This window comes from Aquarana catesbeiana, linkage group LG03, assembly GCF_042186555.1.
Source record: "Aquarana catesbeiana isolate 2022-GZ linkage group LG03, ASM4218655v1, whole genome shotgun sequence".
Classification (NCBI taxonomy): Eukaryota; Metazoa; Chordata; class Amphibia; order Anura; family Ranidae; genus Aquarana; species Aquarana catesbeiana.
Genome location: NC_133326.1, coordinates 665795892 through 665817051, shown reverse-complemented (window position 1 = coordinate 665817051; position 21160 = coordinate 665795892). Strand labels below are relative to the sequence as shown.

The 21160-nt window shown below is 47.0% G+C and overlaps 1 protein-coding gene across 1 annotated transcript in view; it reads left to right on the top strand.

Moving 5' to 3' along the window:
• Positions 1 to 21160, top strand: part of LOC141133435 (complement C3-like) — a 286038-nt gene that overhangs the window by 60374 nt on the left and 204504 nt on the right. The window contains exons 9-10 of the mRNA XM_073622822.1: positions 524 to 644; positions 7295 to 7410. Of these exons, the coding sequence (XP_073478923.1) occupies positions 524 to 644; positions 7295 to 7410 (237 nt within the window). The remainder of the gene's footprint in view (positions 1 to 523; positions 645 to 7294; positions 7411 to 21160) is intronic.

The window sequence follows — 21160 nt, the reverse complement described above, 5'->3', positions numbered from 1 at the left end:
TCAGAATGTTGGAAGGAATACAGTATGTAGTGTGGAACGGGTTGGGCCTATCTCGGTATGGGTACCTTCCCCATCATGGAAATAATGGGCTATCGGTCATCGGGCTGCATGGGGTAAGAAAATGGTAAAAGTTTGTCCCTGAGCTGGTGAAATTGCGGCTAGTGGCCAGGATGCCGAGGTGGTGGTGGTACAGCCGATGCAATAGAAAAACCTTTCTTCATTAACCTGAGACATAGTCAGTCAGTTTAAGTTGGGTGAAATATAGTTGGGTTATAAGATGGAATTTATTTTATATAAAATTGTTATGGTTGTTAATAAAGGGGCCGCTACGACTATTTAAAATCCAGAATGTGTTGCTTTCTAAGGTATTTCTGGGCCAGCAAGAGGGGTTGTAGTAGGAGGTGTTGGCAGATGATACATCAGCCATACACCAGTCATGAGAGAAACCGTATATTTTAAAAAAATATTTCTGTGCTATCTTCTCCCTTACTGTTAACACGGATTTCCTCTAAACGTTATTTAGATAGATGATGGCAAGGGCAGAGCTACCTTGCAGAGAGCGGACCTTCTGAAGATCATCGATAAACCAGAAGACATTTTAGGGTACAGACTGCACGTGTCAGCCACCGTCATCACTGAAGCAGGTTAGACAAATGAATGCTAAAGCTTATCTAAACCTAAAACTACAGTATTATGTAGCTCATCCTTATTTATTAGTTGATTTGAAATCAAGGCCAAAATCGTAATATATGAGGGCTATAGCAAAAGTAAAAGTGGGCATAACTTTATTATTAACTTACATAGGTTGTTCAAATTTTACATGTTGGTAGAGCAACTCTTCCTCTTCCAAAAAGCAATGTGCGGTCATTGAGTTCTTGAAGATGGGTGCAGGCTGTCCGACATACACAGAATGCTATAGAATGTTTACGGAGAAGACACCATTGACAAAATTCACTAATGACAAAACATTGCCCTTGTCAATGGGGTCATTTCTGAAAACATTCTGTAGCCTTCTCTGGATGTTGGACAGCCTGCACCCCTCTTTCGTAAGGAACCCAATGACAGCACATTGCTTCTGCTTGGAATCTACTATTGGAATCTATTATTTAACTTCAATGAAAAAGAAGAAGTAGAGTTACTGTAGCAGGGATCTCCAATCTACGGCTCTCCAGTTGTTGCGGAACTACATGTCCCATGAGGCATTGTAAAACTCTGACAATCACAGACATGGTTAGGCATGATGGGAATTGTAGTTCCTAAACAACTGTAAGGCACCCAACAAAGACTGGGTGGGGCTGGAGGCATCCTTTACAAGCCTGCCTCTTAACTCTCTCCCATGGATACAGGGAAACCATTCCTACCCAGAGATAGGATCGCACCCACTCATCAGACCTATGATTCAATGCTTTCGCAGAGTATGTAAACATACCTCCTTATCGTCCACACCAGGCCAATGACCCCGATAAAACAGAACCCAGACTTTCCCCAGGACTGAATAATAGCTTTCTCCAACAGTACTGGTCAAAGGAGCATGTCCTGGCACATCACTTCTATGACCAAGGGAAGCCTTGTTCAGCCTCTCATCTCACCACACTAACAGGCAAACCCCCTATCCCAGCATGGACGTACCTATTGCTCTCACGATACCTAAGATCACTAGATAAACAATCTTCATGCTAACGACAATTAACACCTTTCGAATGGCTCTGTACACAAACATCTCCCCAAACCCACCTCATATCCACTGTCCACACCCTTCTCTTCTTGGAACACCAACCCAATAACTCCGCAGCATGTAAAGCATGGGAAAAGGATCTATTCTATACCCCTGACACCAGAAGATTGTGAAAAAATTTACATTAACATTCACAAGGGCACCACCAACATCTCCGCACAAGAGAACGGGTACAAAATTCAACCCCGCTGGTACCGCACACCGACCCTACTCTATAAATTCAAATCTACAATACCTGACATATGTTGGAAATGCCACGAAGACCGTGGAGCATTGATACATATCTGGTGAACATGCCCACGCATCCAAATTTTCTGGAAAGCAGTGCACCGTATAACCTCACACATCACATCCTATGATCTGGCCTTGTCGCCAGCGCAGTTCCTTTTGCACCATTCACCCATACGGCACAATTCTTACCACAAATCATTAATGATGCACTTAATTAATGCGGCAAAACAATGTATCCCAATACACTGAAAAGCCCAAACCATCCCATCAATCAAAGAATGGTTTAGTAGAATTAAAAGAATAGCTGAGATGGAAGAACTGATCCAAATTGCACAGGATACACCAAATAAATTTGGCAAAAAATGGGCACGCTGGACACACTTCCAGACAACAATGGAATTTACCCGATTAAATGCCTCGACCACTCAAACACAAGATCCAAAGTAACGTAACAATGACATCTCGGAAGAGGCAAATACTGCTCACGTGACCTGATACAGGAATACCTGCACCCCACTATCTTGAGGGCCGCCCCCTTCCCTAAGGCCTAATGGTTCTAGCAAGGACCCCAAAATCAAGGGATTGCTCGATGGGGAGGGAAGCAAGAGACGGCCAAACCAAACACACCTCTAAACCTCACCTCCCTTTCCTTCCTCCCCCCCCCCTTCGCCCCCTATTTTACTCTTTTTCTTTTCTGTTCACTGAGACACTTCCTACACCTGACCACCTCCTCTTCCCCCCCTATCCCCCCACCCCCTCTTCTAGTCATCTTCCAATTTTATCGGATGATATCCATCGATATCACCATAACTCTAATGACGAAACACCCCATATACTCCAGATAGATACCTCACCCAACACATACCACTGACCCTTCAGTCAATTAATCCCTCACTACAGTTGTAAGAAAGATAGTTCCGAGCACTAACAACACTGGACCTACCTGTTAACTATTAGAATATACTATCTCCTACCGTAACTACCCAATGGGGCGCTACTGCAAGAATGATGTTTACTTGGGCGAAAGATCGCCGAACACATCAGGCACAGTTCAATCAAGCATCAGCTTCAGCATCAATGCTGATTTTATTTGGGTCTGTACTCTGCTTTATTTCCCCTTTGAATATCTCAGCCCCCCTGACACAGCTGTGGTGTAATAGTGTGCAGTCAAAGCGAAATCATAAAGGCAAGTTCAGAATACCCAATATAATATACCTGTCTGTAGTTACCTTGCCCTCCTCTTGGCTGGTGATGAAGAGGAAAACAACACTCACACAGTTGTACTTAAATAATAACCTTATTTACTGTAATTGTTTTAAAAGGTAAGCACTACAATGGTTGTACAGTCAGACCAACATAGTCTGACAGTCAACTGAACTTTATATTACAAAGATATAATACAGATATAAAGTGTCTGAAATAATTTGTGAGTAATGTAGTAAAGTAAATAGGATAGCCGTCAGAGTGAATCTATCTCACTATGAGCACTATCCTATTTTCTGCGCGCTTTATTACTATACTAAATCAAAGGGTTAACTTGATAAAGTATAATACAACAATTAGAGAGCTCCCTTATTTAGTATGACACTACCCCAATATAGTAAAGGGACACAAGGCCTTGTATTTTACTAAACAGTCCTTCTTTTCTTCTGCTAGCAAAAACAAAGTAGATTTGTAATCCAAAGGGTTAATGATTCCTGATCAAAGTAGACTGAAAATGTGAAAGTAAAGTTCAACTAACTTTGATGCCAGGGACTCAGTACTAAATCCTCTTGCTTTGCGTGTGGAACTATGGGTCCCAGCAACTCTGTCTTGTATAGATGGGTGTATGGAAGTGTACCAAGAAACTTTTGGGCAACAGCCCTCTCACCCAACCAGGACAGTGCTGTCAGAAGACTCCGATCTGATGTACAGGGTTCCGTCTCCGGCCGGCCGGCGCTGCTGCGATGCTCCGCTCCACTCAATGAGATGCTCCAAAACTCTCAGATGACTCCGACAGGCTCCTCTGGCTCCTTCCCAGTTTTTCCCCGCCGTCAGTCCAGCTCTCTGGTGTGTCACAGTACTGCTGCTCGGATCGCTCTTCCGTGGAGGTAGGCCGCGCTGTGCTGGAAACCTCACACAGATCCTCCCAGGCTGGCCATGCGTGTCCAAGAGCCCTAAGATGGCCGCTCCCAGCCTTTTTATAATCTTCCCACAATATAGTTCTATTCCCTGAGGTTCATGGGAGTTAATGAGCATTGTGGGTAGGTCAAGTTAATGTCCAAATGTAAACAAACAAAACACTTCCATGTCAACTTGAATAATAAAAGAAATAAAGATGCGGTCCTTTTATATTTTGGCCACTAGATGGCACCAGATGATAATATATAACATAACATTACATTATACATCAAAAATGTGTCCCGCTACAGTTACATGTCAATTTACTTGTTTTCTTCATTAAAATATTTGAAACAAAAAAAACAACTGTAGGGCCATAGTTTGAAGACCCCTGCTGTAGAGGAAGAGTTACTCTACCAACATGTGAAATGCGAACAACGTATGTAATTTAATAAAAAAGTATGCCCACTTTTGCATCATATTCGGCACAGCCCTCGTATATTGCAGCTTACCAGTACTTAGTTATGGTAGCTGTATTAGTTTTATTTTAAGCTGTTTTTCCTTATTTACCTGGTACTCTTGTAGAGCAAACGTTTTATTGACAAAATTATTAAAATGTCTTGTATAAAATAGAGGGTCGGTTCATTGTTTGACATTTCCTCTGTTATCCCACAATATATGATGCTAGTTGCACATACAGTAAATTCTACTTTTTTAGTGTTGTCAGATGATGGGGAGGAAAATTGTCATATCCTCTTCACCCTCAGCCTTGCCGTGCCTTGTGTAGCTATGCCTTTTGCTAATGTTAGACTAAGGCTATCCAGAAGTCTTTAAAATGAAATATATAGCAGCCAGACAATTGGGTTTAAGGGAGGATGACAGAAGACAGTTAGCCTAGAGTGACAGTACATTAATGCCTACTGTCCCAATTTTGCGGGGATAGCCCAGCATCTTGGACCTCAGTCCCGATGAAGCAGTGCCAGCATTATTTGAGTTATAGGGCATTCAGGAATTCATTATGTTGATCAGAGATGGAGTGTGGGTGAACCCTTCTGGTAAATAAGGGGGGGGGGGTCTAGACTATTGGTTAGGTCTGCTCAGGGTACTCAGGTGCAGCTCAGCTTGTTCTGACTGTCCCCCAATGGTCTAATAGGGAGGCATATTGGACAGTGGGAGTGGACCTGGCAAGTGAGTGTACAGGCTTTGTTACAGCCCTGGCAATTGGCAGAAGGAAACTGCTGCATTGCATTGTGGGATACTGTATATCAGGCCAGAGTACATACGTGCTCAGAGTTAGTTGAGTCGGGGAACAGAGCCTAGGAGGGAGAGAGGCGGCTGCCCTCTCCTCCGCGTAGCCCTGTGTGGCCCTGGGTGGTCGACCCAGGGGCCTAGAGTGCCAGAGAGGAGCTGAACTCTGAGGTCCTGCAAAGCTGACTAGAAGGGGAGACTCCAGGAAAAATCTGCTTCTGCCTACTGAGAGTAAGATCTGTGTCTTTGGGGCCTGTTGAGTGAGGGCCGCCCCCCTTCAACTAGAAGAGTCAGTGGATGGGTATCAGTAAAGGGGATGCTAGAGTGTGTAGGAGTTTTGTGCATCCGAATAGCCACAGACGTGCCACAGACGATGGCATTTTCGGATAGGAACTTTTTCAGACTGAAAAATTAAGAACATGCTCTCAATCTTTTGCTGGCTGGAATTCGGCCAGCAAAAGTCCAATGGAGCATACACACGGTCGCATTTTCCGACGAAAAGCTCTCATCGGTCTTTTGCGGGCCGAAATTCCGATCCTATGTAAACGGCATTAGGAATAAGTGACGCAGAGTTCAGGGTTAGTAGTAAGTGACACAGAGTTCAGGGGTCGGGAGTAAGGGACACAGAGTTCAGGGGTTGGGAGTAAGTGACGCAGAGTTCAGGGTTAGTAGTAAGTGAAACAGAGTTCAGGGGTCGGGAGTAAGGGACACAGAGTTCAGGGTTAGGAGTAAGTGACGCAGAGTTCAGGGTTAGTAGTAAGTGACACAGAGTTCAGGGGTTAGTAGTAAGTGACACAGAGTTCAGGGGTTAGTAGTAAGTGGCACAGAGTTCAGGGGTCAGGAGTAAGTGGCACAGAGTTCAGGGGTCAGGACTAAGTGACACAGAGTTCAGGGGTTAGGAGTAAGTGATGCAGAGTTCAGGGTTTAGTAGTAAGTGATGCAGAGTTCAGGGGTCAGAAGTAAGTGATGCAGAGTTCAGGGGTTAGTAGTAAGTGGCACAGAGTTCAGGGGTCAGGAGTAAGTGGCACAGAGTTCAGGGGTCAGGAGTAAGTGGCACAGAGTTCAGGGGTCAGGACTAAGTGACACAGAGTTCAGGGGTTAGGAGTAAGTGATGCAGAGTTCAGGGTTTAGTAGTAAGTGATGCAGAGTTCAGGGGTCAGAAGTAAGTGATGCAGAGTTCAGGGGTCAGGAGTAAATGGCACAGATTTCAGGGTTCAGGAGTAAGTGTTGCCAAGTTCAGAGGTCAGTAGTAAGTGACACAGAGTTCAGGGGTCAGTAGTAAGTGACACAGAGTTCAGGGGTCAGGAGTAAGTGTTGCTGAGTTCGGGGGTCAGTAGTAAGTGATGAAGAGCTCAGGGATCAGTAATAAGTGACACAGAGTTCAGTGGTCAATATAGTAAGCGGCACAATGTACAGAGGTCAGTAGTAAGTGCAGCACAGTTCAGAGGTTAGTAGTAAGTGACTAAAATACAGGCACAGAGCCCTCCCCTGCACAGCTTACCAATTTCTCCTGTCATTGGTCCCCTCTGTACTCAATGTGGGCTCTCTTCCATCTTTTTCCAGGGTCCAGTAGGCAGGACCAACAGGACTGTGATTGGCCTTAGCATTGGCAAATCTCAGTGCTCCCCCCTCTGGAAACAGGGAGCCACCCCAGCGTGAGACCAGCAGCTGATCTCTGCCCCATACACAAGCTCTCAATAGATCTTTGCGAGTGATAACCACGATTGCAGCAAAGACACAGAACTGAACAGAATTTCAATTGTTGTGCAATGTGTAAGGGCTCAGTGGCCTACCCCCATTGGGGCCCATGTGCACCGCACACATTACACCCATGGGGGATATGCCACTGATAAGAAGTCAGGGACTAAAATATCACTCTTAGTCAGACTGAATTTTTTTACATCAATGAGAAAAAAAAACTAAGACAACTATAATTATGGCAACAGACTGGTGCTACCTATCTAAATGTGTATATTTCAGGAAGTGACTGGGTGGAAGCTGAACTGGACAACATTTATATTGTTAAATCTGCATATAAAATCCTCCTAACCAGGACATCCAAATACTTCAAACCTGGAATGCCCTTCCATCTCATGGTATGTATCCAACATCAACAGATATTCATTTATGAAACAAATAGTTTGTACCATATTTGTTTGCTTGCTTAGAAATGTAGCAGAGGTCCATGAGCAGTGACAGACATGGTTGGTTCCAAGGCTACAAAAGTAACACAAAAGAAAGGATTGGGAGGTCATGGAGGACATTACAAGAAGGCAGAAAAACACTATAAAATGATTTAATGAAAAATTAGTTTTTAGGGCCATTAGGCAGTGGATGTATATAGATTATTTTTGAAGAATAGGGATTTTGTTTAATATCACTTTAGGTTAAAACTCTTCTTTGCATATGCAGGCCAAAGCAAAGGAGTTTTCTAACTTCCCACCTACCCAGAAGAATATGTGAGGAACAGGAGCTAGTCATTTGGTCCTTCAGAACCCATCTGTAATGCCCAACTCTAGACTGGGTAGACCCCCCAATGGAGCACACTGCCTGCATTATATTTTTATACTCTTGTATAATTTTCATTCATTTTAGGGTCTATTTCCACAGCAAAGTGTGCACTAAAGCGGTTGTAAACCCGCTGGACAATTTTTAATTTTTTTTTTGACCTGAAGGCATAATGTGCTAGTATGCATCGCATACTAGCACAATATGTTAAACTTACCTGAAAACGAAGCTCTTCCAGTGCCGAGAAGTCAGCGCTGCAGGGGCTTCCATCTTCACCCATCTTGTTTCAGGATTCGCGGACTCTGGCTCTGTGACTGGCCAGAGCCGCGATGATGTAACTCCCACGCATGTGCATGGGAGCCGCTGCTCACGGCACTGGCCTATAGGTAAGCCTTATTTTAGGCTTACCTATAGTTAAAAGCAAAAGATGAAAGTTTACTTCCTCTTTAAGGGCACATAAATACACTTGTGTTGACATGCATTCTCAAGCTGCATTGAGTTTAAAAATATGCTTTAATACCTTTCTTTTCTATTTTTTTCAGCTTCACTAAGCTTTATTCCTAAAAAAAATGTTCTTTAAAAGTGTTTAAGTCCTTGTTTACAAGTTTGCTTTGCTTCTAGAAGAGCGATTCACATGGCGATCTAGATATAGAGCATTTGAAAGGTGGTGAGTAGGGATGAGCCGAACACCCCCCCCGGTTCGGTTCGCACCAGAACCTGCGAACGGACCGAAAATTCGCACGAACGTTAGAACCCCATTGACGTCTATGGGACTCGAACGTTCGAAATCAAAAGTGCTCATTTTAAAGGCTAATTTGCATGGTATTGTCCTAAAAAGGGTTTGGGGACCCGGGTCCTACCCCAGGGGACATGTATCAATGCAAAAAAAACTTTTAAAAACGGCCGTTTTTCGGGAGCAGTGATTTTAATGATGCTTAAAGTAAAAAAAAAAAAAGTGAAATATTCCTTTAAATATCGTACCTGGAGGGTGTCTATAGTATGCCTGTAAAGTGGCGCATGTTTCCCGTGTTTAGAACAGTCCCTGCACCAAATGTCATTTTTAAAGGAAAAAATCTCATTTAAAACTGCTTGCGTGTTTAATGTAATGTCCGGTCCTGGCAATATGGATGAAAATCAGTGAGACAAACGGCATGGGTACCCCCCAGTCCATTACCAGGCCCTTTGGGTCTTAAACCCCGCACCCAAATTAAAATAAGGAAAGGTGTGGGGCCACCAGGCCCTATATACTCTGAGCAGCAGTATACAGGTGGTGCAAACAAGACAGGGACTGTAGGTTTGTTGTTAAGTAGAATCTGTTTGTAACGTGTTTAGCTCCAGCCAAAAAATCTTTTTTAAGCTTTTTGGAAAACATAGGGAAGGGTTATCACCCCTGTGACATTTGTTTTGCTGTCTTTCCTCCTCTTCAGAAGATTTCACCTCACTTTTTGTCCCAATGACAAATGTTTTTTGAAAATTTGGGTTTTTTTGTGGAACAAGGATTGGAAAGCATCAGTGGAAAGGAGAAATGTTTTTCCCATATTAACTCTTACAGGAGAGAATTTCCCTTCCTAGGGGTAGATTTCATCTCACTTCCTGTTGTCTCCTTCCGTTTGCAAGTAGGAGTCGTTTGTAAGTTAGATGTTTGAAAGTAGGGGCCTGCCCTATATACTCAGCAGAAATTTGGGCCTTAGGTGTTGTTGTGGCCACAACACTGTAAGCCCTCACAGGGCCCTGCTGTGAAATATTAGATCAAGAATTGTAATTACATGCCCCTGTTGAACAGGGGCAGAAAAATTGGGCCTTTGGTGGTGGTGGTGCTGGTGCCACAACACTGTAAGTCCTCACTCACTCTTGGTGGGTGCAGAAATGGGCCCTGCTGTGAAATATTAGATCAAGAATTGTAATTACATGCCCCTGTTAAACAGGGGCTGAAAAATTAGGCCTTAGGCACTGGTGCTGGTGCCACAACACTGCAACCCCTCACAGACACTCTAGTTGGAACGCAGGAACGAGCCCTGCTGCAAAGTATTGCATCAAAAATTGTAATTACACGCCCCTGTTAAACAGGGGCTGAAAAATTGGGCCTTAGGCACTGGTGCTGGTGCCACAACACTGCAACCCCTCACAGATACTCTAGTTGGAACGCAGGAACAAACCCTGCTGCAAAGTATTGCATCAAAAATTGTAATTACCTGCCCCTGTTAAACAGGGGCAGAAAAATTGGGCCTTAGGCACTGGTGCTGGTGCCACAACACTGCAACCCCTCACAGATACTCTAGTTGGAATGCTGAAATGAGCCCTGCTGCAAAGTATTGCATCAAAAATTGTAATTACACGCCCCTGTTAAACAAGGGCTGAAAAACTGGGCATTAGGCACTGGTGCTGGTGCCACAACACTGCAACCCCTCACAGATACTCTAGTTGTAACGCAGAAACGAGCCCTGCTGCAAAGTATTGCATCAAAAATTGTAATTACATGCCCCTGTTAAACAGGAGCTGTAAAATTGTGCCTTAGGCACTGGTGGTGGCGCCCAGAACCAAAAATGTTCTACAAGCTATCAGCGTGATGATCGAGGAGGAAGAGGATAATTTCTCAGGGATAGTCACTCAGCATCAGTATAGGCAGTCTTTGAAGGGATCTGAGATTTCAAAAAAAATTATTCGGTTACATCAGCATCAGGTGCTTGGTAGCTGGTGGTGATCCAAGACTGATTCATTTTTATGAAGGTCAATCGATCGACCGAGTCGGTGGACAGACACACCCTGTGATCGGTTACAAAGCCTCCAGCAGCACTGAATGTGCGTTCCGAAAGAACGCTGGATGCAGGACAGGCCAGTAGCTCAATTGCATACTGTGCAAGCTCTGGCCAGTGATCCATCCTCAAGACCCAGTAACCCAGAGGATTTTCGGTGGGAAAGGTGTCCAAGTCAGATCTTGCCCCTAGGTATTCCTGCACCATGTAAAACAGACGCTGGCGATGGTTGCTGGAACCGATCATACCTTGGGGCTGCGGACCAAAAAATTGTCTGAACGCATCGGTCAGACGGCCACCTTCTCCACCGCTCCTTCTTTGACTGCCGAAGCCTCAGCAACACGTTGTCCAGAAACAGGAGTTTGTAATCTCCCAGTCTCTGGGAACGCGTTGCACAGACCTTTCTGCAAGGCCTCCCGAAGATGTTTCATCCTCTGCTCCCTCTGCGATGGCAAGATAAGGTCTGCAACCTTACCCTTGTAACGTGGATCAAGGAGGGTTGCCAGCCAGTATTGGTCCTTCTCCTTGATACCACGAATACGAGGATCCTTACGCAGGCTTTGCAGGATCAGGGAGGCCATGCAGCGTAGGTTTGCGGAGGCATTCGGTCCGGAGTCCTCTGGGTCACTAAGGACGACATGGTCCACCTCCTCCCAGCCACGTACAAGTCCATGTGTTTCTTGGGACTGATCCCTTAAAGACTGCTGCTGATGCTGAGTGCCAGGCTCCACCTCCATACTGACACAATCTTCCTCCTCCTCGTCCTCTTCCTGTGTGAACGGCGGGCACGCAGGAACACTGTCTGGATAAAGGGGGCCTTGAGAGCTAAGGAAGTCCTCCTCTTCCTGCCTCTGTTCTGCCTCAAGTGCCCTGTCCATTATTCCACGCAGTGTGTGCTCCAACAGGTGGACAAGGGGGACAGTGTCACTGATGCATGCACTGTCACTGCTCACCATCCTCGTGGCCTCCTCAAATGGTGACAGGACAGTGCATGCATCCCTGATCATGGCCCACTGGCGTGGGGAAAAAAAAACAAGCTCCCCTGACCCTGTCCTGGTGCCATAGTCGCACAGGTACTCATTGATGGCCCTCTGCTGCGTGTGCAGCCGCTGCAGCATGGCCAACGTTGAGTTCCACCTGGTGGGCATGTCACAGATTAGGCGGTTTTTGGGCAGGTTAAATTCCTTTTGGAGGTCCGTCAGCCGAGCACTGGCATTATATGACCGGCGGAAATGCACACAGACTTTCCTGGCCTGCCTCAGGACATCCTGTAAGCCCGGGTACCTGCCCAAGAACCGCTGCACCGCCAAGTTAAGGATGTGAGCCAAACAGGGCACATGGGTCATTTGTCCCTGTCGGAGGGCAGAGAGGAGGTTGGTGCCATTGTCGCAAACCACCATTCCTGCCTTAAGTTGGCGTGGCGTCAACCACCTCTGAACCTGCCCCTGCAGAGCTGACAGAACCTCTGCCCCAGTGTGACTCCTATCCCCCAAGCACACCAGCTCAAGCACCGCATGGCATCTTTTGGCCTGCGTACTTGCGTAGCCCCTTGAACGGCTAAGGAGCACCGCTGGTTCCGAGGACAAAGCACAGGAAGAGGCCATGGAGGAAGAAGAAGAGGTGGGGGTGGAGGAGAGAGGTGTGTCACAATCATTAGCATTTTGGAGGCGTGGTGGCGGAACAACCTCCAACACTACTGCACCTTGTCCTGCATCCTTCCCAGCTGCCAGCAGAGTCACCCAATGCGCCGTGAAACTTAGGTAACGTCCCTGTCCATGCCTGCTGGACCATGAGTCAGCGGGAATATGCACCTTACCGCTGACCGCCCTGTCCAGCGAGGCATGGACATTGCCTTCCACATGGCGGTAGAGAGCCGGAATCGCCTTCCGTGAGAAAAAGTGGCGTTTGGGTACCTGCCGCTGAGGAACCGCACATTCCACAAACTCATGGAAGGGGGCAGAGTCTACCAACTGAAAAGGCAGCAGTTGAAGTGCTAGCAATTTTGCCAAGCTAGCATTCAACCGCTGCGCATGTGGATGGCTGGGAGCAAACTTCTTTTGGCGATGCAGCAGCTGGGGCAGGGAAATTTGTCTGGTACAATCTGACGTCGGTGTACCAAAATCAGATTGCCCACAAGTACTTGGCTGTGACACACCTAATTCTACACCTTCATTCCTCTCAGTGCAGGTCTCAGAGAGGACTGAAGGTATAGTGGGGTTGGAGATCTCAGCTGATGAGGAGCAAGGAGAGGTCCTCTTTGTTCTTTGTTGTGGGTCTTTTAGATACGCTTGCCAACGAACTGCATGGCATGGTCAACATATGTCTGGTCAAGCATGTGGTACCCAAGCGGGAGATGTTTTGGCCACGCGAGATACGCTTGAGACATGCACTCGTCTCAAAAAAGGCCCACACCAAAGAACTTTTTGAATAACGCGCAGAGACTGCAGCGCCCTGCACATGTGGAGCTTTGGGGTGTGATGCAGTCAATGTGCTGCCCTTAGGCTGGCCCCTGGAGGGCATCCTGCCTCGTTGGTGATGTGCCACCTCCTCCTCCTCTTCCTCTCTCCTATCAGGCACCCACGTTGAGTCAGTGACCTCATCATCCCCTCCTCCTCATCACTGGAGCAAACCTGGCAGTATGCTGCAGCAGGGGGAGCATGACTGCCAGATTGCTGTCCTTCTTGGGCACCCCCTCTGTCCGTGCTCATGTTACTGCCTTCATCGAGCTCAGTATCATCATCAGAGCCTTCCAAACGCTGGGCATCCTCCTGGAGCATGTACCCAACACTGTGGTCAAACAGTTCGAGGGACTCCTCAGGAGGACATGGTGGGGCTAGGGAAGGAGTCACTGATGACATTGAGCCGAGGGAAGAGGCCGCTGCTTTGCCAGACAAAGTACCCTTGGCATGGGTGAGAGAGGATGAGGAGGATGAGGACGGCTTGGTCATCCACTCGACCAAGTCTTCCGCATGTTGCGGCTCAACACGGCCAGCTGCCGAAAAAAAGGCCAAGCGTGTCCCACGGCCACGTGCTGATGAGGATGCACCATCTCCACGACCAGCACTAGACACAGAGCCTGCTTGCCCTCTCTTATTGGCTTGTGACTGTCTGCCTCTCCTTCTTGACCTTCCAGACATACTAATGGCCTGTAGCTGCACTAAGCTGGGATATATATATATATATATATATATATATATATATATATATATATATATGTACTGATACTGCAGCTAGCAAAATCAACTGCCTGCCTGTAGTATGAGAACACCACCAACCTTCTACAGGTAGCTTTAGCTGAACACTGTGCAGAGCTCGCAAAAAACTAACTTGTAGCTTATTTAGCTGCCTGCGGTAGTGATAGGATCAGGAAAACACCACCAACGTTCTACAGGTAGCTTTAGGTGAACACTGTGCAGAGCTCGCAAAAAAATAACTTGTAGTGTTAGCTGAACACTGTGAGCAGGACCCACCACACTAACTTGTAGTTTTAGCTGAACACTGTGAGCAGGACGCACAGCACTAACTTGTAGTTTTAGCTGAACACTGTGAGCAGGACGCACTGCACTAACTTGTAGCTTTAGATGAACACTGTGCAGAGGTCTCACTACACCAACTTGTAGGTTTAGCTGAACACTGTGAGCAGGATGCACAGCACTAACTTGTAGTTTTAGCTGAACACTGTGAGCAGGACGCACTGCACAAACTTGTAGCTTTAGATGAACACTGTGCAGAGGTCTCACTACACCAACTTGTAGGTTTAGCTGAACACTGTGAGCAGAACGCACAGCACTAACTTGTATTTTTAGCTGAACACTGTGAGCAGGACGCACAGCACTAACTTGTAGTTTTAGCTGAACACTGTGAGCAGGACGCACTGCACTAACTTGTAGCTTTAGATGAACACTGTGCAGAGGTCTCACTACACCAACTTGTAGGTTTAGCTGAACACTATGAGCAGGAAGCACCCCACTAACTTGTAGGTTTAGCTGAACACTGTGAGCAGGACGCACTGCACTAACTGTAAATAGTCTAGCTGCCTGACTGTGGTACTAATAGGATCAAAAGAACACCAGCAATTTTATTCAGGTAGCTGTAAATACTGTAACAAGACAAGCCTGCCTGTCAGTAAGAAGATAACAGGAACAGATCTAGCTGAACACTGTGAGCAGGACGCATTGCACTAACTTGTAGCTTTAGATGAACACTGTGCAGTGGTCTCACTACACCAACTCGTAGGTTTAGCTGAACACTGTGAGCAGGACGCACCCCACTAACTTGTAGGTTTAGCTGAACACTGTGAGCAGGACGCACCCCACTAACTTGTAGTTTTAGCTGAACACTGTGAGCAGGACGCACCGCACTAACTTGTAGGTTTAGCTGAACACTGTGAGGTGGACGCACCCCACTAACTTGTAGGTTTAGCTGAACACTGTCAGCAGGACGCACTGCACTAACTGTAAATAGTCTAGCTGCCTGACTGTGGTACTAATAGGATCAAAAGAACACCAGTAATTTTCTTCAGGTAGCTGTATATACTGTAACAAGACAAGCCTGCCTGGCAGTAAGAAGATAACAGGAACGGATCTAGCTGAACACTGTGAGCAGGACGCACCACACTAACTTGTAGTTTTAGCTGAACACTGTGAGCAGGATGCACTCCACTAACTTGTAGGTTTAGCTGAACACTGTGAGCAGGACGCACCCCACTAACTTGTAGTTTTAGCTGAACACTGTGAGCAGGACGCACCCCACTAACTTGTAGTTTTAGCTGAACACTGTGAGCAGGACGCACTGCACTAACTGTAAGTAGTCTAGCTGCCTGACTGTGGTACTAATAGGATCAAAAGAACACCAGCAATTTTCTTCAGGTAGCTGTAAATACTGTAACAAGACAAGCCTGCCTGTCAGTAGGAAGATAACAGGAACGGATCTAGCTAAACTGAATACAGTGTATATATATATATATGCAACACCTGGGATGCATATATATACACAATACACTGTAAGTGCAGCTAACTGACTGACTGTTCTGCCTAATCTATCTAACTCAAATCAAATGACACTGTCTCTCTGTCTATCTCTTTCAACGCCGGAACACACACTACACAGGGCCGCCGTGCAGGCGGCCTTATATAGTGTGGGGCGTGTACTAAATCCCCTGAGCCATAATTGGCCAAAGCCTCCTTGGCTTTGGACATTTACGGCTCTCTGTTCGGACGGCGCTGTGATTGGCCAAGCATGCGGGTCATAGTGCATGCTTGGCCAATCATCAGCCAGCAATGCACTGCGATGCCGCAGTGAATTATGGCCGTGACGCGTCACACGAATTTGGCGCGAACGGCCCATATCGTTCGCAATTCAGCGAACGATCGAACAGACGATGTTCGAGTCGAACATGGGTTCGACTCGAACACGAAGCTCATCCCTAGTGGTGAGGAGGCATTGTATCATTGTGTCACAGCTGCAGGCACTTTCATCTTCACCCAGTCTTCCTTCCAGGTTTGGGTAATCCAGGCATCTGATTGGCCGAACCACAATGACGTCACTCCCGTGCGGGAATGCCGTTCCTTCAGAGCGCATGCGACGGTGACGTCACCAGTTGCTGCTCGCAAGAATATCTCCTAAACGGTGCACGTTTAGGTGATATTCATTTTACCTACAGGTAAGCTTTATTATAAGTTTACCTGTAGGTAAAAATAAAATTTTAGGGTTTACTACCACTTAAAAAAAGAAGGTGGCAATGAGCCCTTTTTTGGGGCTTGGGCTGCTACCTCTGGGTGCGACCTTAAGGTCGTTTCCACATGTATTTGTAAAGGTAGGTACAAAAGGGAGCATCCAATGGGGGTCATTTACTAAGATGAATGCACTGCGCTGGTTCAGACCTTAATTGGTGCGCTTGATAGATCCTTAATCCAGCGTGTGAACCAGCGCACACACAGGAGTACCTGCACGTGAGAATGTTTCCAGCGCGATGGGATCGCGCTGATTCTCGGCGAGGTACATCTCGCGCTCGCTGCAATAGGAAAAATACATCTTCTTATTAAAGCAGCGCGAGAAAAACCCGGCATTGGGTTCCCCCTGCGGGTGCATGCCAGGCCCTTCGGTCTGGTATGGATTTTAAGGGGAACCCCCTACGCCGAAAAAACGGTGTGGGGTCCCCCCAAATCTAAACCAGACCTTTATCGGAGTACGCAGCCCAGCCGGTCAGGAAAGGGGGTGGGGACGAGCGAGCGCCCCCCCCCTCCTGAACCGTACCAGGCTGTATGCCCTCAACATGGGCGGTGGGTGCTTTGGGGAAGGGGGACACGCTGCGGCCCCCCCACCCCAAAGCACCTTGTCCCCATGTTGATGAGGACAAGGGCCTCTTCCCGACAACCCTGGCCATTGGTTGTCGGGGTCTGCGGGCGGGGGGCTTATCGGAATCCGGGAGCCCCCTTTAATAAGGGGGCCCCCAGATCCCGGCCCCCCACCCTATGTGAATGAGTATGGGGTACATGGTACCCCTACCCTTTCACCTGGGGGAAAAAAAGTGTCAAGAAAAAAAACACACTAGACAGGTTTTTAAAGTAATTTATTAGGCAGCTCTGGGGGTCTTCTTCCGACTTCGGGGGTCTCTTCCGCGCTCTCTGGATCTTCTCCCGGTCTCCAGCTCTTCTCCGCGCTCTCCGGCTCTTCTCTGCGCTCTCCGACTCTTCTGCTGGGATCCTCCGCCATCTTCTGCTCTTTTGCCACTCGTTTGCTAGCGGAGGAGCCCGGTCTTCTCCCGCTGTCCGGTTCTTCTGTCGCTGTCCGGTTCTTTTCCGCTCCGGTTCTTCTGCCAGGCTCTCCTGCTATCTTCTTCCAGCTCTTTTGCTAGCGGTGGCCCGGTCGTCTTCTTCTTCTTCTTCTTCATCGCCGCCGCTGCCTTCTCCCCTCTTCTCTTCTCTTCTCTTCTCTTCTCTTCTCTTCTCTTCTCTTCTCTTCGCTTCTCTTCTCTTCTTCCGATGTTCACATGACGTTCTCTCCCGCTGTACTGCCGTCTGCGAGGTGTGTGGTGACTTATATAGGCATGGGGCGTGGTCACCGTGTGATGTCACCTGGTGACCCCTCCCATTATGACGGCACAGTCCCGGGACATGCTGGGACTGTGACGACATAAGGGCGGAGTCACCTGGTGACATCACTCGGTGGCCAGGCCCCATGCCTATATAATTGGTTACAGACCTCGCTCACGGCATTACAGCGAGAGGGAGCGTCGTGTCAACATCTCAGGAAGTGAAGAGGAAAGAAGACGTCTTAGAGGACCGGGCTCCTCCGCTAGCAAAAGAGTGGCAAAAGAGCAGAAGATAGCGGAGGAGCCCGGCAAAAGAGCCGGAGAGCGCGGAGAAGAGCCGGAGACCAGGAGAAGATCCAGAGAGTGCGGAAGAGACCCCCGAAGTCGGAAGAAGACCCCCGGAGCTGCCTAATAAATTACTTTAAAAACCTGTCTAGTGTGTTTTTTTTAATTGACACTTTTTTCCTAGATAAATGGGTAGGGGTATGATGTACCCCATACTCATTCACATAGGGTGGGGGGCCGGGATCTGGGGGCCCCCTTATTAAAGGAGGCTCCCAGATTCCGATAAGCCCCCCGCCCGCAGACCCCGACAACCAACGGCCAGGGTTGTCGGGAAGAGGCCCTTGTCTTCATCAACAGGGTGCCCCCCCGCAGGGCGCCCCCCTTGCCCCAAAGCACCAACCCCCCCATGTTGAGAGCATGGGGCCTGGTACGGTTCAGGAGGGGGGGCGCTCGCTCGTCCCCACCCCCTTTCCTGACCGACCGGGCTGCGTGCTCGGATAAGGGTCTGGTATGGATTTTGAGGGGGGACCCCACGCCGTTTTTTCGCATAGGGGGTTTCCCTTAAAATCCATACCAGACCGAAGGGCCTGGTATGCCCTTGGGGGGGAACCCATGCCGGTTTTTTATTTAAAATTTGGCGTGGAGTTCCCCCTCAAGATTCATACCAAACAGTGCTGGGCATTGGCGGGGATCCAAGTCGGATCCCCGTTCAATACAGTCGGTACCCTGTCGGGTTGCTATGGAAATGGCAAACCGCAGCTATACGCAACCGCAGCTAATCGCACTGTACCAATGCAACTGATCGCAGTGCCTGGAATCTTAAATTTCACAAAAAAAAAACATGCTTTTAACTGCGGCAGAGTAGTTGTCCGTGTGAAAGGCGCCTAAGGCCCCTTTTACACTGGGGCGTTTTTCAGGCGCTATAGCGCTAAAAATAGTGCCTGAAAAACGCCCTAAAGAAGTGGCTCTATTCACTCCAGTGTGAACCGGGCTTTCACACTGGAGTGGTACGCTAGCAGGACAGTAAGGCTCGATTCACATCTATGCATGTTGCATTTGAGTGTTTCTGCAGTGCTTTTTGTGGTGCTTGCTGCGTTTTTGGACCGGTGTTTTTACCGCGATTTTTCTGCGATTTGCGTTGTTTTTTTTTTTCTTTTGTCACTAGGGACTTCAAGTCGCAGCAACTTCAAAGTAGTCCCTGCACTACTTTGGTCCCACTTTGATGCGACTTGAGGTCCATAAACCTCAAAAATACACAGGCATTGCTTCAAGTTTTGGCAAAAAGTTGCGGGAAACTCGAGGCAAAAAACACACAACTTTGGGCTTGCAATAGTGGAAACCGAGCCTTAATGCCGTGTCATGCGACTAATTCAAAACATCTGAGAAAAAGTCGCACTAAAGTTGGAACAAAGTAGTGCAAGAACTTTTTTTGGAGTTGCACCAATTAGAACGGGGAACATTGAAATACATGTGTTTTGACTTGTCCTGCGACTTCACATGTGTCAAGTCTCACAACAACTCGCAGTAGTGGAAAGAGAGCCTAAGGCCACTTGGGACTGAAAAGTTGCATCACAAGTTGTACCCCATGATTTACAATGAGTACCGTTCATATGTGTGCGACTTGCTTACGCACATGCTGTATACACAGCGGGCACACATCTTTATTACAGAAATCCATATTTGGCATGGAAATTATCCACTTGCTTACTGGGCACTTAAAACCCCCTACTGTCCTGACCAATTTTCAGCGCTGATCCATTTTGAATGACAATTGCGCGGTCATACCTAGCCAAATGTTTTCTTTTTTTCTTGTTCCCACAAATGGGAACTTACCACCAAAAGAATGCTCTATTTGTGGGAACAGGGCCAGTTTAGACCAGTGCAGTCCAGTGCATATTTTATGCATCAAAAATGCATGGAAATTCGGTTATATGGTGTGCAATGGCATAGTTCACACCAGTGCTTGCCGTTCCAGTGTGTTCCAGTTCCAAAAAAAAAAGGAGAACATGCTGCATTATTTCTGCACTGGACTGTACTGGAAAGCTTTAAAACGCATCAAAAACGCACTGAAACGCACTTGTCCTTATTTAAGGTTAAACAAAAAGAGGAGGGAAAAAAGCACTGGACTGCATCAAAAACGCACCAAAAACGCACTGGAACGCATCAAAAACGCGCATGCAGAAAAGCACCTGGAATGCGTCCGGACTGCATTTCTATGGTGTGAACTGGCCCTAAGGGCCCTAAGGGCCAGATCACACCATAGAAACGCAGTCCGGTTGCGTTCCAGGGGCTTTTCGGCATGCACGTTTTTATGCGTTCCAGTGCATTTTTGGTGCATTTTTGATGCAGTCCAGTGCTTTCCCCCCCTCTTTTTTAACCTTAAATAAGGACAAGTGTGTTGCAGTGCGTTTTTGATGCATTTTACAGCGTTCCAGTACAGTCCAGTGCATAAAAAATGCAGCATGTTCTACTTTTTTTTGGGAACTGGAAATGCACTGGAACTGCAAGCACTGGTGTGAACTATGCAATTGAAAACCATATAACCTACTTTCCGTGCGTTTTTGATGCAGAAAAAAAACACTGGACTGCATGTGGTGTGAACTGGCCCTTAAGGAATAAAAGTTATTTAAACCTACTCGCGGCTATAATGAAATGTTGGTCCGGCAATTAGGGATGAGCCGAACACCCCCCTGTTCGGTTCGCACCAGAACTTGCGAACAGGCAAAAAATTTGTTCGAACACGCGAACACCGTTAAAGTCTATGGGACACGAACATGAATAATCAAAAGTGATAATTTTAAAGGCTTATATGCATGGTATTGTCATAAAAAGTGTTTGGGGACCTGGGTCCTGCCCCAGGGGACATGGATCAGTGCAAAAAAAAGTTTTAAAAATGGCCGTTTTTTCGGGAGCAGTGATTTTAATAATGCTTAAAGTGAAACAATAAAAGTGTAATATTCCTTTAAATTTCGTACCTGGGGGGTGTCTATAGTATGCCTGTAAAGGGGCGCATGTTTCCCCTGTTTAGAACAGTCTGACAGCAAAATGACATTTCAAAGGAAAAAAAATCATTTAATGAATTGCCGGTCTGACAATACACATAAAAGTTCATTGATCAAAACGGCATGGGATTTCCCCACAGGGGAACCCCGAACCAAAATTAAAAAAAAAAAATGACGTGGGGGGTCCCCCTAAATTCCATACCAGGTCCTTCAGGTCTGGTATGGATATTAAGGGGAACCCCAGCCAAAATTTAAAAAAAAAATG